The sequence below is a fragment of the Scyliorhinus canicula genome, chromosome 3 (genome assembly GCF_902713615.1).
Source record: "Scyliorhinus canicula chromosome 3, sScyCan1.1, whole genome shotgun sequence".
Classification (NCBI taxonomy): domain Eukaryota; kingdom Metazoa; phylum Chordata; class Chondrichthyes; order Carcharhiniformes; family Scyliorhinidae; genus Scyliorhinus; species Scyliorhinus canicula.
The window spans coordinates 34442578-34459364 of NC_052148.1; the positions used below are offsets into that span (position 1 = coordinate 34442578).

At 42.5% G+C, this 16787-nt stretch overlaps 1 protein-coding gene across 2 annotated transcripts in view; it reads right to left on the reverse strand.

The window, feature by feature from the left end:
- LOC119963897 (DDRGK domain-containing protein 1) overlaps window positions 1-16787 on the reverse strand; it is a 134244-nt gene that overhangs the window by 52757 nt on the left and 64700 nt on the right. Inside the window, exon 2 of one of the 2 annotated variants that reach the window (XM_038793279.1) lies at window positions 7875-8027. In XM_038793279.1, the coding sequence (XP_038649207.1) occupies window positions 7875-8027 (153 nt within the window). The remainder of the gene's footprint in view (window positions 1-7874; window positions 8028-16787) is intronic. The other variant, XM_038793280.1, reaches the window with a different exon arrangement.

Sequence of the window (16787 nt, forward strand, 5' to 3'; positions counted from 1 at the left end):
CTCCTGGGGTCCTCTCAGCGTGGATGGGGTTGGGTTAAAATGTTCACAAGTTCATCAAACGTTTTGTGGCCAGCGCAGCTGGGTACGTAAGACTCCTAATCACCCCGAACGTATGCGGGCCGCAGGCGGTGAGCAATATGACCACCTGGTGCTCGTTTTCGGTGATGTTGTTTGCCTGGAAATAGTAACGCATCCGTTGTGCGTACTGGCTCCAGCTTTCCAGTGCAGCATCAAAAACATCCAAACGTCCATACAGAGGCATGGTGTGATAGAAAAAAACCTTCCAACCTGTATCCAACAAAAATCCAGGGAGGTGGCTTCAGCAGCATAGACAGCTATTCACTTTAACCCTTGTCGCCAGTTTTGTGATGTCCACGAAGAATCCAGCACGGGTTTTAAGGATACGAAGAAATAACATTTATTTACAATAACATATATAAACAGCAGCAGCAACTTCCCTTGCTGCTCACTCCTCTCTCTGGCTGGTTCCAAACTGGCCAGCTTTATTTGTGCAGGGAATCTGCTAATAATTTCCCGCCCCCCTCATTGGGGAAGCTCATACTCCCATAGGATTGTGGGATTGTCATTAGTCCCCAGCCAATGGTAAGCAGGCAGGTTATAACAAACACGATAAGGAAGCCCCCCCCGCAACAGGATAAGGAAACTCCCCCCCCCAAACACGATAAAGGGAACCCCCCACCCACCCCATCCCTGCAACATGATAAAGGGAACCGCCCCCCCGCCCCCCCCCCCCCCCCCCCCCCCCACACCAAGACACAATATATACCAAATCAAGATCCACCATTTTCTCTTACCTTGTTTGCTGCTGACAAAAATGGAGGAAATGGTTTTGGGTCCCTTTGGCCCTCATACATGCTCCTCCAATAGAATCTGTTGGATGAAGATGAAGCCTTCCGGTGTCGGAAAGTATGGTGTCTCCATCTGTCCAAAGTTCTGCATTTTTTTCCTATAATATTTTATCGAATAAAACCCCCCCGAACTTGTAAAAAAAATGAATAAAATAAATGAAAAAAATAAAAATGAAATGAATAAAGTAAATGAGTAAAACCCCCCCTGAATTTTTAAAACAAAAAGCTGCAACCGTTTGAAAAAAAAAAGCGGCCGCACTGCGCATGCGCGCCGATGATCTGGCACGCATATGCAGTGTGGCCACATTCTTTTTACATGTTCGTGGCCATTTTGAAGGCCGCTTGCAGCCGGCATTATTAACAGCCGGCTGTTGAGCGCAGATTTGCACGATCGGGAGCACAGTGACGGACGGCTCCATGATTGCAGATGCACTAGTGATAATTTACCGAAATTCACTAGACTCTGGGGTGGTCCCGGTGGATTGGAAATTAGCAAACGTGACGCCACTGTTTAAAAAAGGAGGTAGGCAGAAAGCAGGAAATTATAGGCCAGTGAGTTTAACTTCGGTAATAGGGAAGATGCTGGAATCTATCATCAAGGAAGAAATTGCGAGGCATCTGGATAGAAATTGTCCCATTGGGCAGACGCAGCATGGGTTCGTAAAAGGCAGGTCATGCCTAACTAATTTAGTGGAATTTTTTGAGGACATTACCAGTGCAGTAGATAACGGGGAGCCGATGGATGTGGTATATCTGGATTTCCAGAAAGCCTTTGACAAGGTGCCACACAAAAGGTTGCTGCATAAGATAAAGATGCATGGCATTAAGGGTAAAGTAGTAGCATGGATAGAGGATTGGTTAATTAATAGAAAGCAAAGAGTTGGGATAAATGGGTGTTTCTCTGGTTGGCAATCAGTAGCTAGTGGTGTCCCTCAGGGATCCGTGTTGGGCCCACAATTGTCCACAATTTACATTGATGATTTGGAGTTGGGGACCAAGGGCAATGTGTCCAAGTTTGCAGATGACAGTAAGATGAGTGGTAAAGCGAAAAGTGCAGAGGATACTGGAAGTCTGCAGAGGGATTTGGATAGGTTAAGTGAATGGGCTCGGGTCTGGCAGATGGAATACAATGTTGACAAATGTGAGGTTATCCATTTTGTTAGGAATAACAGCAAACGGGATTATTATTTAAACGATAAAATATTAAAGCATGCCGCTGTTCAGAGAGACTTGGGTGTGCGAGTGCATGAGTCACAGAAGGTTGGTTTACAAGTGCAACAGGTGATTAAGAAGGCAAATGGAATTTTGTCCTTCATTGCTAGAGGGATGGAGTTTAAGACTAGGGAGGTTATGTTGCAATTGTATAAGGTGTTAGTGCGGCCACACCTGGAGTATTGTGTTCAGTTTTGGTCTCCTTACTTGAGAAAGGACGTACTGGCGCTGGAGGGTGTGCAGAGGAGATTCACTAGGTTAATCCCAGAGCTGAAGGGGTTGGATTATGAGGAGAGGTTGAGTAGACTGGGACTGTACTCGTTGGAATTTAGAAGGATGAGGGGGGATCTTATAGAAACATTTAAAATTATGAAGGGAATAGATAGGATAGATGCGGGCAGGTTGTTTCCACTGGCGGGTGAAAGCAGAACCAGGGGGCATAGTCCCAAAATAAGGGGAAGTAGATTTAGGACTGAGTTTAGGAGGAACTTCTTCACCCAAAAGGGTTGTGAATCTATGGAATTCCTTGCCCAGTGAAGCAGTTGAGGCTCCTTCATTACATGTTTTTAAGGTAAAGATAGATAGTTTTTTGAAGAATAAAGGGATTAAGGGTTATGGTGTTCGGGCCGGAAAGTGGAGCTGAGTCCACAAAAGATCAGCCATGATCTCATTGAATGGCGGAGCAGGCTCGAGGGGCCAGATGGCCTACTCCTGCTCCTAGTTCTTATGTTCTTATGACACCAGCCCGTGACCCACGTCGCGCCCCCAAGTTTGAAAATGCCTGATCTAGAAGGACAAGATACCTTCCCAGCAGATACCTGGGAACCCCACCACCTGGAGGTTTCTCTCCAAGTCACTCACCACCCCGACTTGGAAATATATTGCCACTCCTTCGCTCTCAGTGGGTCAAAATCCTGGAACTCCCTCCTTAACAGCACAGTGGGTGTCTCTACACCTCAGGGACTGCAGCGGTTCAAGGCAGCAACTTACCACCATCTTCTGACAGGCACTAAATGCTGACTTAACCAGCAATACCCGCATCTCATAAATTAATTTGAAAAAACAGCATGCTACCTATCCAAGTAAGGAGAAAAAACCCCCGAAAGAGAGGAACACGAGAGGATTAGCCAGAGTGTCAGACACGACCAGCACCGTACGCCATTACAAAATGGATACTGGGGCAGAGCAGCATAACCTCATCAGAGGCAGAACCACTTCCTCTTCAGAGACACGAGTTCAAAAAGGAGGGCATTCAGGAAGCCACTGTGTAAGACCACTATAAGACCACTCACCCGAACTTCGAACTGAAGGAGGACTCCAACATCGCCAATCCACAGCATACAGACTTTCACTCCAATCCTGCTTCCCACAAACTACCACCTCCCCAGTGGAACCCAAGCTCGGGCGGAGCAGACTAGGCGCCTCCAAAAGGGAACAATTGAGGAGAGGGAAACTCAGTCCATCAGACCCTCTACCTGATCCTGGGAAACAGTTACTCCTGTCCTCATCCACCCGATAAAGTGACCACTGCCACCACCCAAGCAGCCAAGAAAATATTGAAGACAAGTCAAGGATGGATTAACCAACCATATCCAGGTGTGTGCCATCACATATTTCCCCTTCGCCAACAACTCCAGAGACGCCAGCCGCAAAGAGGAATCACAAGGAACCCAGTCCTCTTTTGGATACATGATCTGTCTGACATTAGTATTGATTCCCGAAACCCAAAGTAACAGATATACAAAAGCAAACCCGACACAGATAGCTCTTAGCTCTAACTGCAGACATTCCTTAACCATAGTGAGCACTAACACAGCCATACGACCCACCACCACATCAACCATCCACCCACCAACCTGTCGTGGCTCTGCTCACCTTCTCTATAAATGAGGTGAGGGATATCTAAAATGCACTCCTTCTTTATAAATGCCAGGATTACAGCACATGAAAAAAAACGGCAAGACTATGCACAACCCTCATGTTAAAGTACCAGCTGAGAAAGGTTTTGCCGTAACTGGATAACAGGCAACCATCGCTTCCATGCTCATATATCATACACCCTTGTCAGGAAAAAGACAATAACATAAAATCAACAGCATAGTCAAAGGAATAAAATTCAGGATTATTGATGAACTGAAGGATAACAATGTTATCTGTGGAGATTGGGAAGACCAAAGCCACGACAGGATCGACCAGCAAGACTCAGGATTCCTCCAGAGTTCTATCGAATGAAGCGTCTTCACCACGCCATTGTCCCGGCCCCCAGGCAGCAAGAAACCTAGGTCCCAGCAGAAGGCAAAGACCCAACATGTCCAGGTCCCCCTCACGACGAGCATCGAGCACAAGGCAACGCAAGACCAGTGAACCAGTCCTCAAATACTGGGTACAATGTGCTCCGTCGAAATTGAAACAAGATTACAAAACAACTCTCAAATATGGCCGCGAATTCATCCCTTGCTTCCCTTAAAAGACCAGGCACACGAACACTCCCTGTCTGCCCCAACTCCCCGAGTACCACCAGGGAAATTGTTCTGTGAGGTAATCCGCTTCCACTATCCTCGCAAGGATATTTTGCAGTTCACCAAAATGAGCACCAATAATCTACACCACGGAGCCAAAATAAGCACCCTTTTTCTGCTTATCTTCAACTACATCTCTTTCTTCATGCAGGGACCTTTGGATTTGGTCATCCTACATTCCCTCCTCGTAGGAATATACTTCAATTAGAAGTAGTAGAGCTAGGTAGCCATTGTTCAGCGACAGTTTTGCTGAACTAGTCTAATTCGCTTCTAATTTATCCGGGCCAGACAAATTCTTACCCTCATTGAAGTTGGCTTTCCCCCAATATTCTCACTCTTGATTTCTCCTTGACCTTTTAGCCAACCTAATCATTATGATATTGTATAATGATCACTGTCATCTAAATACTCCCCTACTGATACTTGATCCACTTGTTTTTCAAGAACAAGATCCAGCAATACCTTATTCCTCATTAGACTGGAAACATATTGATGCAGAAAATTCTCGAGTCTGCTCTTGGAACTCCTGACACTATCTGCCTTACACTACTACTAACCTAGTCTATATTTGGCTAAATAGAATGCCCCATTATAACTGCCCTATAATTCTTGCATCCTCTCTGCAATTTCCATACAAATTTGTTCCTCTACATCCGGAGCACTATTTAGTAGCCTATAGGCCAGCCCAAACAATGGAATTGCTTATTTCTTCCTTAGCTCCAGCCAAATAAACTTTACCCTTGACCCCTCCGAGACATTCTCTCTCCAGCACTTCTCAATCAATATTATCATCCTCTCCTTTCCTTCCCTCTCAGTTTAAAAAAAAAATACTTTGTATGCAAGAAGATTTAATATTCAGTCCTATCTATCTTTGAGCCAGGTCTCAGTTATCACCACAATATCTTATTTTTGTTTTTATCATGTGGCTATTTGCTGTTCACCAATCTTATTTACTTTCCCTCTTTCGCTGATCCCACCCAAGACTTTTGTTTCTCCTATTCTATCCTCCCCCAATTCTCTTTGCACCTTGATGTTCGGGATAATTGTATAATAGCCATTTAATCACTTCCACAAATTAAACCAAGTGTTGTTTCAAATTATTAATTAACTACAAATTTAAACAGCTAAACGTAATCAACTTTGTTGTTGGGGAAAATAACTGATTATCTCAACCAATAACTGTGCGGGGCGCATAACCCTCAGTGTCCTTCTAAATGTCAAACAGAAAGCTTGTATAAGTAACTCAAGCAAAGAGGCTAATAACAGAATCACTGAAGCATCCAAATTGCAGTACCAAAAAGTTGAACAAGCTGACATTATGTCCTATCTTTAATAATGGTTTCATTACCCACAATACGGTATATTAAGTCCGCAGCTGTATGTATGAGAATGGGTGGGTTGTGAAATGTGGGCAACTATTGCAGTTACTGACTAAAATAAGTAAATGAAAATCCTTGTACCGTATGACTAAGGGGTGGAAGCTGCCTTGCTGGTAGCACATCCAAAAATATCACACAGGCCCAAAGCTCATGCAAATTATACTTTGAGTAACCAGTTTTCAGTAAACATTTTCCCAGCTAACAGCTGCCCACTGCTGTTTCCAGTTGGTGGAATAAAAAGGCAGTGAGGGAGTTGATACAGTCAATCTACATGACCTTGTTTTGCGAACACATCATCAGTTACTCAGAAGCACTGCCTATAAACATTATATTCATACAATGAAAACACATCAGCAGAGATTCTTTACTCAGCAATTCCACATGCTCAGCCAGCCTACAGTGTCAACTATCAACAACACTAATCACCTGGAAAATGTGTGTTGAAATTGCCATTTGCTGCACAAGATACCTTGCAGATCAAGTGCTCAGAATTAATATAAGCTATTACCAAATCAGATGGCAATTCCATAAACTTCCTTCATTCGGTTCCAATGCTGAAACTCCTGCATTCCAACAGGACATTTATGCTAGACATATGCCATCAATATATTTTGTTTTAAATAGAATTATTAAAAATGCTGGCTTACCTTTCACAGATTAAAAGAGTTTTGACATCATATTTCTTAGGACTGAGCACATCACTGGAAGACAGACAAAATCAACTATTGTCACCATCTTAGACTGACTGGACTGGCTTGTGACTTACCCTACCCTCCAGGAAACCATCTCAGTCCCTTATCAGTAGCTACACAATAGATCTGGACAATATCTCTATAACCCACAAGTTTGCTTCTCAGTAAATCAATTGATCAATCAAAAAAATTCCACGTCAACTATCATGTGGAGACAAATTTTCCTAATCTCTGACCATGCAGAAAGGTTGCAGTATTTTAATTATTTTCAATAATTAAAGGCAATTAGGGGTGGGCAATAATTGCTGGCCTAGCCAACGATGCCCATATCATGTGAAAGAATAATAATTGGAACAAATGTTGTTATAATTTTTTGATATCAACAGGCACATCTCTGGGTGCCTTGATGGTACCAAGAATTAACCATAAGGTACTGGACAGCAGTCATGTGTGGTGCAGGCTAGGTAGAGGTGGCAAGATCCATTTCCTGAAGAATTTTATTAAGTGTTTTATTTTTTGGTGCAAGCTCGCAAATCAGACTCATTACCATAATAGGATTTGAGATCATCGGATTACTCGTCCATTAGCAGAACCAGTAAGTCAGCGTATTCTTCTAACACTAACTCTCGGTTATGCAAAACGTCATATTTGCATCACTTAATAACTACATGCATACACTAAAGCATACAAAACAAACAATGCTTCGGGGTTCATCCCAGAAGATGGCTCCTAGATAATAGCACTGCCAGTCCCTTGGACCTCCCAGAATTCTCAAGTTGTAAGAAAGAATTAGTGTTGCTAAAACTCCTAAACCAAATGTTTAAACCATTCTAAATTTCACACAAAAAACTAGCCTTCTTTTCCTCCTCCAAATCAAATTTTAAACTCAAATCACAAATTTCTGTGACTCGATGAATCTGGTTATCTTTTTCTACCGTACTGCTGCAGTAATCCGATGATCTCAAATCCTACTATGGCAATGAGTCTGATTTGCGAGCTAGCACCAAAAAAATGAAACATTCACTAAAATTCTTTGGGAAATGGATCTTGCCACCTCTACCTAGCCTGGACCAGCAGTTTTTTTACTGGTTAATTTTATTGAAATGAAAATATGCTGGAATTTGTTAGCATCTGTCAACTTGCAGAACTTAAAGCATGTTCTAGTCTAAGAAAATGGGAGAAAATATAGTGCTGATAAATTACTTTGGGCCTCCTGTTCAGCTTCCAGAAGTCTCCGAGCCAGAACTCTGTTTCTGAGATTGCGTCGCATCCTAGGTGCACCAACCGGCCGATCTTCATTAACAGGCCGAGGCCTTCCAACAGCAGCCACTACATTTCGTTGTTGATTCTGATCTGCTGAGGTGCCAAAGAAATAAAAATATTTAGAATCAGTATGCATACCATTTATAATCAAACATTCTTAAATTGTACAGGCAAAACATTAAAGAGAGTGATGAATGATCAGACCTCAATTTGCCCAGAAATCTAAGCTCAACACAGGACCTCATGTACAAGTTCAAACTGTTCTAGACACTTTGATTTTAGCCAAAGTAGAGTGATAGAGAAGAAAAAAAGGAGACAAAAAAGAGTGACTGGTACACGATACCACAGGGACCACTGATACCAGCATGTCTGGATTAGACTGAATGGTGCAAAATTGATGGCAGATTTTTCCGCTGACAGATAACCCAAAAGCAAAATACTGCAATTCTGATGAAAGGTCACAGGCCTGAAATGTTAATTCTGTTCCTCTCGCCACATATGTAACTAGGCCTGTTGAGCATTTCCAGCATTTTCTGTTTTATTTCAGATAATTGTACATTGCGTTAACCAGAACACATTTTAACATTTGTTTCTAAGTCACGAGTTTAAATTGTTTTCAAATCTGAACATTTCTCAATAGTTCCGAAATAAAATCACTCAGATTACACACTGATTCATGAGGGCTTTCCAGATGTGAAAAAAAATTGCAATTTACATCTTTAGCAGGGAAGCATTCAACTACTATTCTCTAGGGAAACTGGTTAAAAACTGTTGTACAAGAAAAAAATGACATCAAAAGATATAAAGGGCGAAATATCGAGAGAGAACTTATTTTGTCTCAGTGCAGACTAATACAACGATGAAGACTGACTGCAAACGCACCTGAAGCACGGCCTTTTGCCATTCGTCGACTGACAAAATGATAATCAACAATGAAAATCCAAAATAAAATCTGGCAGCCTGTGAAACTAGAAGTCTAACCAGATCCACTTATTTCCTATCCAACAAGTTAATGATATTCATCAATTCTCTTCTCTGGTAGGCCAGTTTCATATTATCAATGTTCTCTATTCTTTTACTTTACTAACTTCCTGTAAATGTTCTAGTTGAACTCATTTCAAAAAGATTGCCTGAAAATACTGCAATTAAAGTTACATTCAGCAAGTTGAGCAGGCAGGTCTGAATTTTCTTTGTTATGGGGTTTTTGTAAACATTAATAATAATATTATTAATAATAATAATCTTTTTAACGACGGCCACTCGGCCCATCCCAAGAATCGCATGCCGGCATTGGGGCGGCACGGCCTTATTCGCACCGGTCGCGGGGATTCTCCGGCCCGTCCCCAGGCTGAGAGAATCCCGCCCAGGGCTCTTAATCTACCCCATCATTTCTTAGATGATTGCATTTTTATATCCTTGAGTTATTGACTAACTGACTGACAGAAATTATTTTTGCCCAATGTAGTTTAACAAAATCTGTTATCATTTGACTGCCTTCTTGCTCTTCCTTGTTCAACTAAAACGTGCACCATTTTTACTACTGTCACCGCATAATGAAGCCCTGGCATCTTCTCTTTTGCAATCTATTGTCTTTCCTAAAGTAATGCACTAAAACTGCACATAACATTCTGCCTGTGAATGGTTTGAACGTGACTCCTGCGCTCTTTCACAATGATAAGGATGCATTTTACAAAGGTAAATTGAGAATGCAGGGTAGTTCCCTCACAGACCTCAACAGCAATGCAAAGGCATCTCAAAATGGGAGCAAGTCGAACATAACACTCTCTTCTGGCCCATTACAGAGCAGCATTGTGGACACCAGGGGAGAAATATATTACTCCTCTCTCCATACTGGAAGCCTTGGCTGATGTCATAGTCCTAGAATTATAGTCATAGAGGTCTACAGCACAGAAAAGGCCCTTCAGCTCGTCGAGTCTGCACCGGTCAAAAATAACCACCTAACTACCTGTATTCTAATTCCATTTTCTAGCACTTGGCCCATAGCCTTGTGTGCCTTGGCATCACAAGTGCACATCTAAGTGCACATCTAAATTCTTGTCTCTGCCTCTACCACCCTTTCAGGCAGCGCGTTCCAAACTCCCACCATCCTCTGGCTGAAAAGATTTTTCCTCACATCCCCTCGAAACTTCCTGCCCCATACTTTAAATCCATGCCACCTGGGCATTGATCCCTCCAGCAAGGGGAAAAGTTTATTCCTGTCTACTCTACCTATGCCCCTCATAATTTTCTACATCTCAATCATGTCCCCTCTCAGTCTCCTTCTGCTCCAAGGAAAGCAACCTAGTCTATCCAATCTCTCTTCATAGCAGAAACTCTCCAGCCCAAGGACCATCCTAGCAAATCTCCTCTGCACCCTTAAAGTGCTATCACATCCCACTTATAATGAGGATTATTAGTAAGCACGCATTACTTTAGCTGTGGCCAATGTTTTATACTGTTCCAGCATAACCTCCCTGCTCTTAAACTTTTAGCCTCGGCTAATTAAGGCAAATATATCATATGCCTACCTTCTTAACGACTGTGCCAACCTGCTCTGCTACCTTAGGGGACCAGTCCCTCTGATCCTTGGTGCTTCCCAGGGTCCTGTTGTTTATCATGTATTTCCTTGCCTTGCTTGTCCTGCTCAAGTACATCACCTCACACTTATCTAGATTGAATTCTATTTGCCACTGATCAGCCCATCTGACCAGCCCGGCCTATATCCTCCTGTAATCGAAGGTGGCCCTCCTCACTATTTCTCACCCCACCAATTTTCGTAAAAACTTACTGATCAGCCTGCCAACATTCATGTCTAAATCATTTATATAACTCAGAAACAGCAAGGGACCTAACACTGATCCCTGTGGGACCCCAGTGGACACAGGCTTCCAGTCAGAAAAACACTCCTCAATCATCACTCTTTGCTTCCTGGCACTCAGCCAATTCTAGATCCAATTTGCCAAATTTCCTTGGATCCCATGGGCTCTTAGCTGCGCTATCAGTCTCCCATGTAAAACCTTATCAAAAGCCTTGTTGAAGCCCAAGTAAATTACATTGAATGCATTTCCCTCATCTATACACCTGGTCACCTCTTCAAAAAATTCAATCAAGTTGGTCAGACATGACCTCCCCTAGGGCAGCATGGTGGCGCAGTGGCTTAGCCCTGGTTCGATCCCGGCTCTGGGTCACTGTCTGTGTGGAGGTTGCACATTCTCCCCATGTTTTGCCCCCACAACCCAAAGGTAGGTGCAGAGTAGGTGGATTAGCCATGCTAAATTGCCCCTTAATTGGAAACAAATGAATTGTATACTCTAAATTTATTTTTAAAAAGACATGACCTCCCCTTAACAAAACCATGCTGACTGTTCTTGATTAATCCCTGCCTCTCCAAATGCAGATAAGTTCTGTCTCTCAGAATTGCTTCCAATAGTTTCCCCACCACTGATGTGTCCTTCTTTTGAAACTATTAAATGATCGGTGAATGTTTGTGCTCTAGTTTCATATCATAGTGGATTACTTTTTTTTGGGTATTTTCTGAAAATCAACTTCTGCAAACAATTTTTAAATGTAAAGGAAAAGCTAGATTTGAAATCCTTGTGCTGCTGCTGCTATCTGCTAAATTGTGTTGCAACCAATTACGTATGTCACTAAACATAACTTACCATAAGCGACTAATTTGAAAATAATCTTCTGTGATGACTTTATGGTCAAGGCTGTCTTCAGATTTACCAGAATGCTAGTCTTTAAATTTTTAACAGTGACAAAACCGATGGCTTAAAAAAATATATTGTAGAATTTTTAAATTGGTGACAATTTATTTAACGTTGGAAATACTCAGCAGATCAGGCAGTACTGTGAGGGAGAGGAAACAGTTAACATTTCAGGTCAATGAACTTCCATCAGAACAAGCTGCCATATCAAAATATTTTTATGTTGCCATTTGACCTACAGTTTTAAATTTTGTGATGTATATAAAAAATATTATACAGAATTAAAGCACATGATTTGGAATCATTTTGCAAAGTGTTTTCCGAACTAGAAATAGGCCATGCCGTGTTTGTGCTCCACACCAGCCTCACCCAACCCTTTTCAGCTAACCCCATCAGTTTCTCTCTCTATTCTGTTCTCCCTCACGCAGTTCTAACTGCACCTTGAAAGCCTCTATCCTACTCACTTCAACTACTTCTTGTGGTTGGGAAGCCCACATTTACTGTATGGGTAAAGAAATTTCTTCTGAAATCCTTATTGAATGTATTAGTCACTATCTTATATTTAGAGGCCTTGTGCCACAGTGGGTAGCTACCTCTCTCTGAACCAGAAGCTCCAGATTGGAGTCCCACCCCAGGACTCGATGGCCTAGAAATGTGTGTTCATAACACAGCCAAACAGGTTGTGCATCAACCTGCAATCCTTTCAACACATGCCAATGGCAGACAGTAAGAATGGGAGAGGTTGCTGGTCAGCCAAGTGATGTCAAAAACATTGGAGCCTCTACCAACACTACCCATCGCTCGAGGCTACCAGCCTCATGTAGAAATTGCATATTGCCGCAGCAACTCCAATTTACAAGCAAACTGTAACATACTACCACCATGTATTTATTGCTCCCAATTCTGAGCGTATCCGCCAGTAGAAGCATCTTTTTAATGTCTATCCGGTCAAACTATTGCATAATCTCGACAACCTCCATCAGGTCACTAGAAAAGTGCCCAAGCCTATTCAATCTTTCCTGATAGGTATAATCTCCCCTCAGTTCTGGCATAATTCCAGGAAATCTATTTTTCCCGACAATGTCTATATTTCACAGGACTATTTTATTATGGAACTGTTCACAATGTGTGGTCTAACCAAGGCTCGAAAGCGGTTTAATATAATCCCTGTAATTCCTCTCGAAACGAATCCTAGTACTTATTTTAAGTATTGCCATCTTTTACTTTATCCAAATTGCGAATAACGACGAGTCAGAATACAGGAGGGAGATAGAGAACCTCGTGGAGTGGTGTAGCGACAACAATCACTCCCTCAATGCCAGCAAAACTAAAGAGCTGGTCATTGATTTCAGGAAGCAAAGTACTGTACACACCCCTGTCAGCATCAACGGGGCCGAGGTGGAGATGGTTAGCAGTTTCAAATTCCGAGGGGTGCACATCTCCAAAAATCTGTCCTGGTCCACCCACATCAACGCTACCACCAAGAAAGCACAACAGCACCTATACTTCCTCAGGAAACTAAGGAAATTACGGCAAGTCCACATTAACTCTCACCAACTTTTACAGATGCACCATAGAGAGCATCCTATCGGGCTGTGTCACAGCTTGGTATGGCAACTGCTCGGCCCAAGATCACAAGACACTTCAGAGAGTCGTGAATACCGCCCAGTCCATCACACGAACCTGCCTCCCATCCATTGACTCCATCTACACCTCCCCCTGCCTGGGGGAAGCAGGCAGCATAATCAAAGATCCCTCCCACCTGGCTTATTCACTCTTCCAACTTCTTCCTTCGGGCAGGAGATACAGAAGTCTGAGAACACGCACGAACAGACTCAAAAACAGCTTCTTCCCCACTGTCACCAGACTCCTAAATGACCCTCTTATGGACTGACCTCATCAACACTACACCCTGTATGCTTCATCCGATGCCAGTGCTTATGTCGTTACATTGTATATCTTGTGTTGCTCTATTATGTATTTTCTTTTATTCCCTTTTCTTTCCATGTACTTAATGATCTGTTGAGCTGCTCGCAGAAAAATACTTTTCACTGTACCTCGGTACATGTGACAATAAACAAATCCAACCCAATCGAATCTAATCCAATCGCAGTTTCCTATGGAGCCTGTTGGGCAATTAGGCTTAAATTCCCTCCCACACAAAAGTAGTCAGAGAAAGCCTAGGAGAACTCATTACTCTTCATTGGTGGCTTTAAAAATATATATAAATAATAAACCATATAAAAATAAGAGACATGCTACCAAAGCTTTTCATCTTGCACTCATCTGGACAAACTTAAGAATAAGAAACATCAAACAATCATAACAGAGAAACATTTGGCAAGTTGATTGAAGCATTGCCATGGATAAAGAAACTGGGAACTAAAGGTTGGCCAAGCCCCTATGTAAATCAAACACACAAGGTTTGAATATATTTGCTTTATTTGCAGAAAACGGAAGCAACATGCATTCTTTATGTGCATACTGTAGTTTGGAGCTATAGGTTGTTATGGCAGAGGCCCCAATGTTCTCAGATCAACATATGAATGTATGTCATTCTAGCACGCACATATGAGCCACTTTAAGAGCTTCACTGATTATCTTAAATTTGTTAGCATAACTATTAGCGCACTCAAGATTATTCAGCAAGCGCTGCCCAATAACTGAAATCAACAGTAGACATCTGATCAAACAGCATGTTCCTTTGGTTGTTCAGAATATGCTCAATACAGACCACATTCCATAGAACCATGGAAACGTTATGGTGCAGAAAGAGGCCATTCAGCCCATTGTACCCGTGCCAGCCAAAAAAGAGAAAAAAGTCAGCCGCTCATTTTAGTCACACTATCCAGCACCTGATTTGCAGCCTTACAGGTTACAATTCCTCAGATGCAGATCCAGGTACCTTTTAAATGGAGTTGAATGTTTCAGCCTCAACCACCAAATTAGGCAATGAATTCCAAATGCCCACCACCCTCTGGGTGAAAATGTTTTTCCTCATGTTCCCTCAAGCTGCATTTGCTCAGCAGGAGGCAGTGATGTGTTGGTATTGTCACTGGACCCGTTATCCAGATAGCCTGGGTATCTTGCGCCCCAGGTTCAAATCCCACCTCTAATCCTTCTACCAATCACCTTCAATTTATGCCCCCTGGTAATTGAGCCCTTAGCTAGAGGAAACAAGTCTCTCCTGTCTACCCTATCTCGATCCCTCATAATTTTCTACATCTCAATTAGGTCACCCTTTAGCCTCCTCTGTTCTAAGGAAAACAACCCTGGCCTATCGAATCTCCCCTAAACACTGTAATTATCAAGACCTGCCAAAATTAGCCTAACCAGCATTTTATACAGTTTTGTCATTATATCTTTTGTAATCAATATCTTATCCAATAAAGGAAAGTGTTCTATATGCTTTCTTGACCACTTTGTCCACCTGTCTTGCCACCTTCAAGAGTTCGTGGACATGTGCACCAAGGTCTCACTTCTTCAACCTCTCTCAATATCTTCCTGTTTATTGAGTAATTCCCTTGCTGTGTTTGCCCTCCCTAAAACACATTATCTCACACTTTTCTGTACTGAATGAATCAACCCACACTTCCAAAATAAACTGTCTTCTATTAGATGTGATTTCAGGATTTGACTGCACTTGCTGCCAACAGCTGTACTGGAGAACCAATCGAAGATAACCAATTGAACTCTCTGCATGGATCATTTGTGCTTGCTGGAAACAAAATCAATTTATATCAAGGCTATCACATCTCTACAAACAAAAGGAATATGTTCAACCCTGGCCGCTCTTTTGAATCACTTTTCTTCGGTGGTATAAATTGCTGTAATCATTTGAAATTTAGCATTCTTGCATTTGTCCTGAATGCAAGACCACAACATTAGTCAACATGTCTCTCTTTTCAGGAATATCCCAAGTTCTGTACCGACCAAAAATAAAATATCCATGGAGAATCAAATAGTGCATTTTAAGCTAAGTGTCCTCAAAGATAAATATTTGTCTTTTTTTTGCACTTCTGTTTTGATTGGGATTATTCCCTAGCACAAAAACAGACTTTAAAGAAATCTGAGAAAGGTTTGAGGTTTAATTCTTCATCAAAACATTTCAGATTTGACCCTTGATCAGAATGAAAACAAGTCTCACAGAAAATAGAAATCCTCGTTTTTTTCTTCCAGTGAATGGTGTTTGGAATTTAGATAGTTAGAATTTCACGATTTAAAACGGAGTCAACAATTCATAAAATCAGCAGACAATAATATTTCCAGCATAGCACCTGGATTAAATATTCAGTTAATTGATCGGAGGCAGGATGGTAGGAATGGTGCTACCATTATACATAAACATATAGTGCAGAAGGAGGCCATTCGGCGCATCGAGTCTGCACCAACCCACTTAAGCCCTCGCTTCCACCCTATCCCCGTAACCCAATAAACCCTCCTAACCTTTTTGGTCACTAAGGGCAATTTATCATGGCCACCCACCTAACCTGCATGTCTTTGGACTGTGGGAGGAAACCGGAGCACCCGAAGGAAACCCACACAGATATGGGGAGAACGTGCAGACTCCGCACAGACAGTGACCCAGCGGGGAATCGAACCTGGGATCCTGGCGCTGTGAAGCTATAGTGCTATCCACTTGTGCTACCGTACTGCCCCATGGGCACTCTAAGAGAATGCTGGAAAACTGTAAATGCTGGAATCATAGAATTTATAGCGCTGAAAGCGGCTATTCGGCCCATCGAGTCTGCCCCAGCACTTGGAAAGAGCACCGTACTTAAGCCCACGCCTCCACCCTGTCCCCATAACTCAGTAACCCCACCTAACCTTTTGGACACTAACTCCACCTAACCTTTTGAACACTAAGGGGCAATTTAGCATGGCCAATCCACCTAACCTGCACACCCTTGGACTGTGGTAGGAAACCGGAGCACCTGGAGGAAACCCACGCAGACACGGGGAGGAAGTGCCGCCCATACTCTGCAGGTTAGTCAGGTGTGAAGAGAACAGAAATGGAGATGGAGCTGGAGCGTCTGAAATAGAAAAGTAAACTTGTCCTTCTCTCCACAGATTCCCACTCATGTTCACCTCAAGTTATCCCTCATGAAAGGTAAGTGCATATTGATGGAATCACTATGGTAAA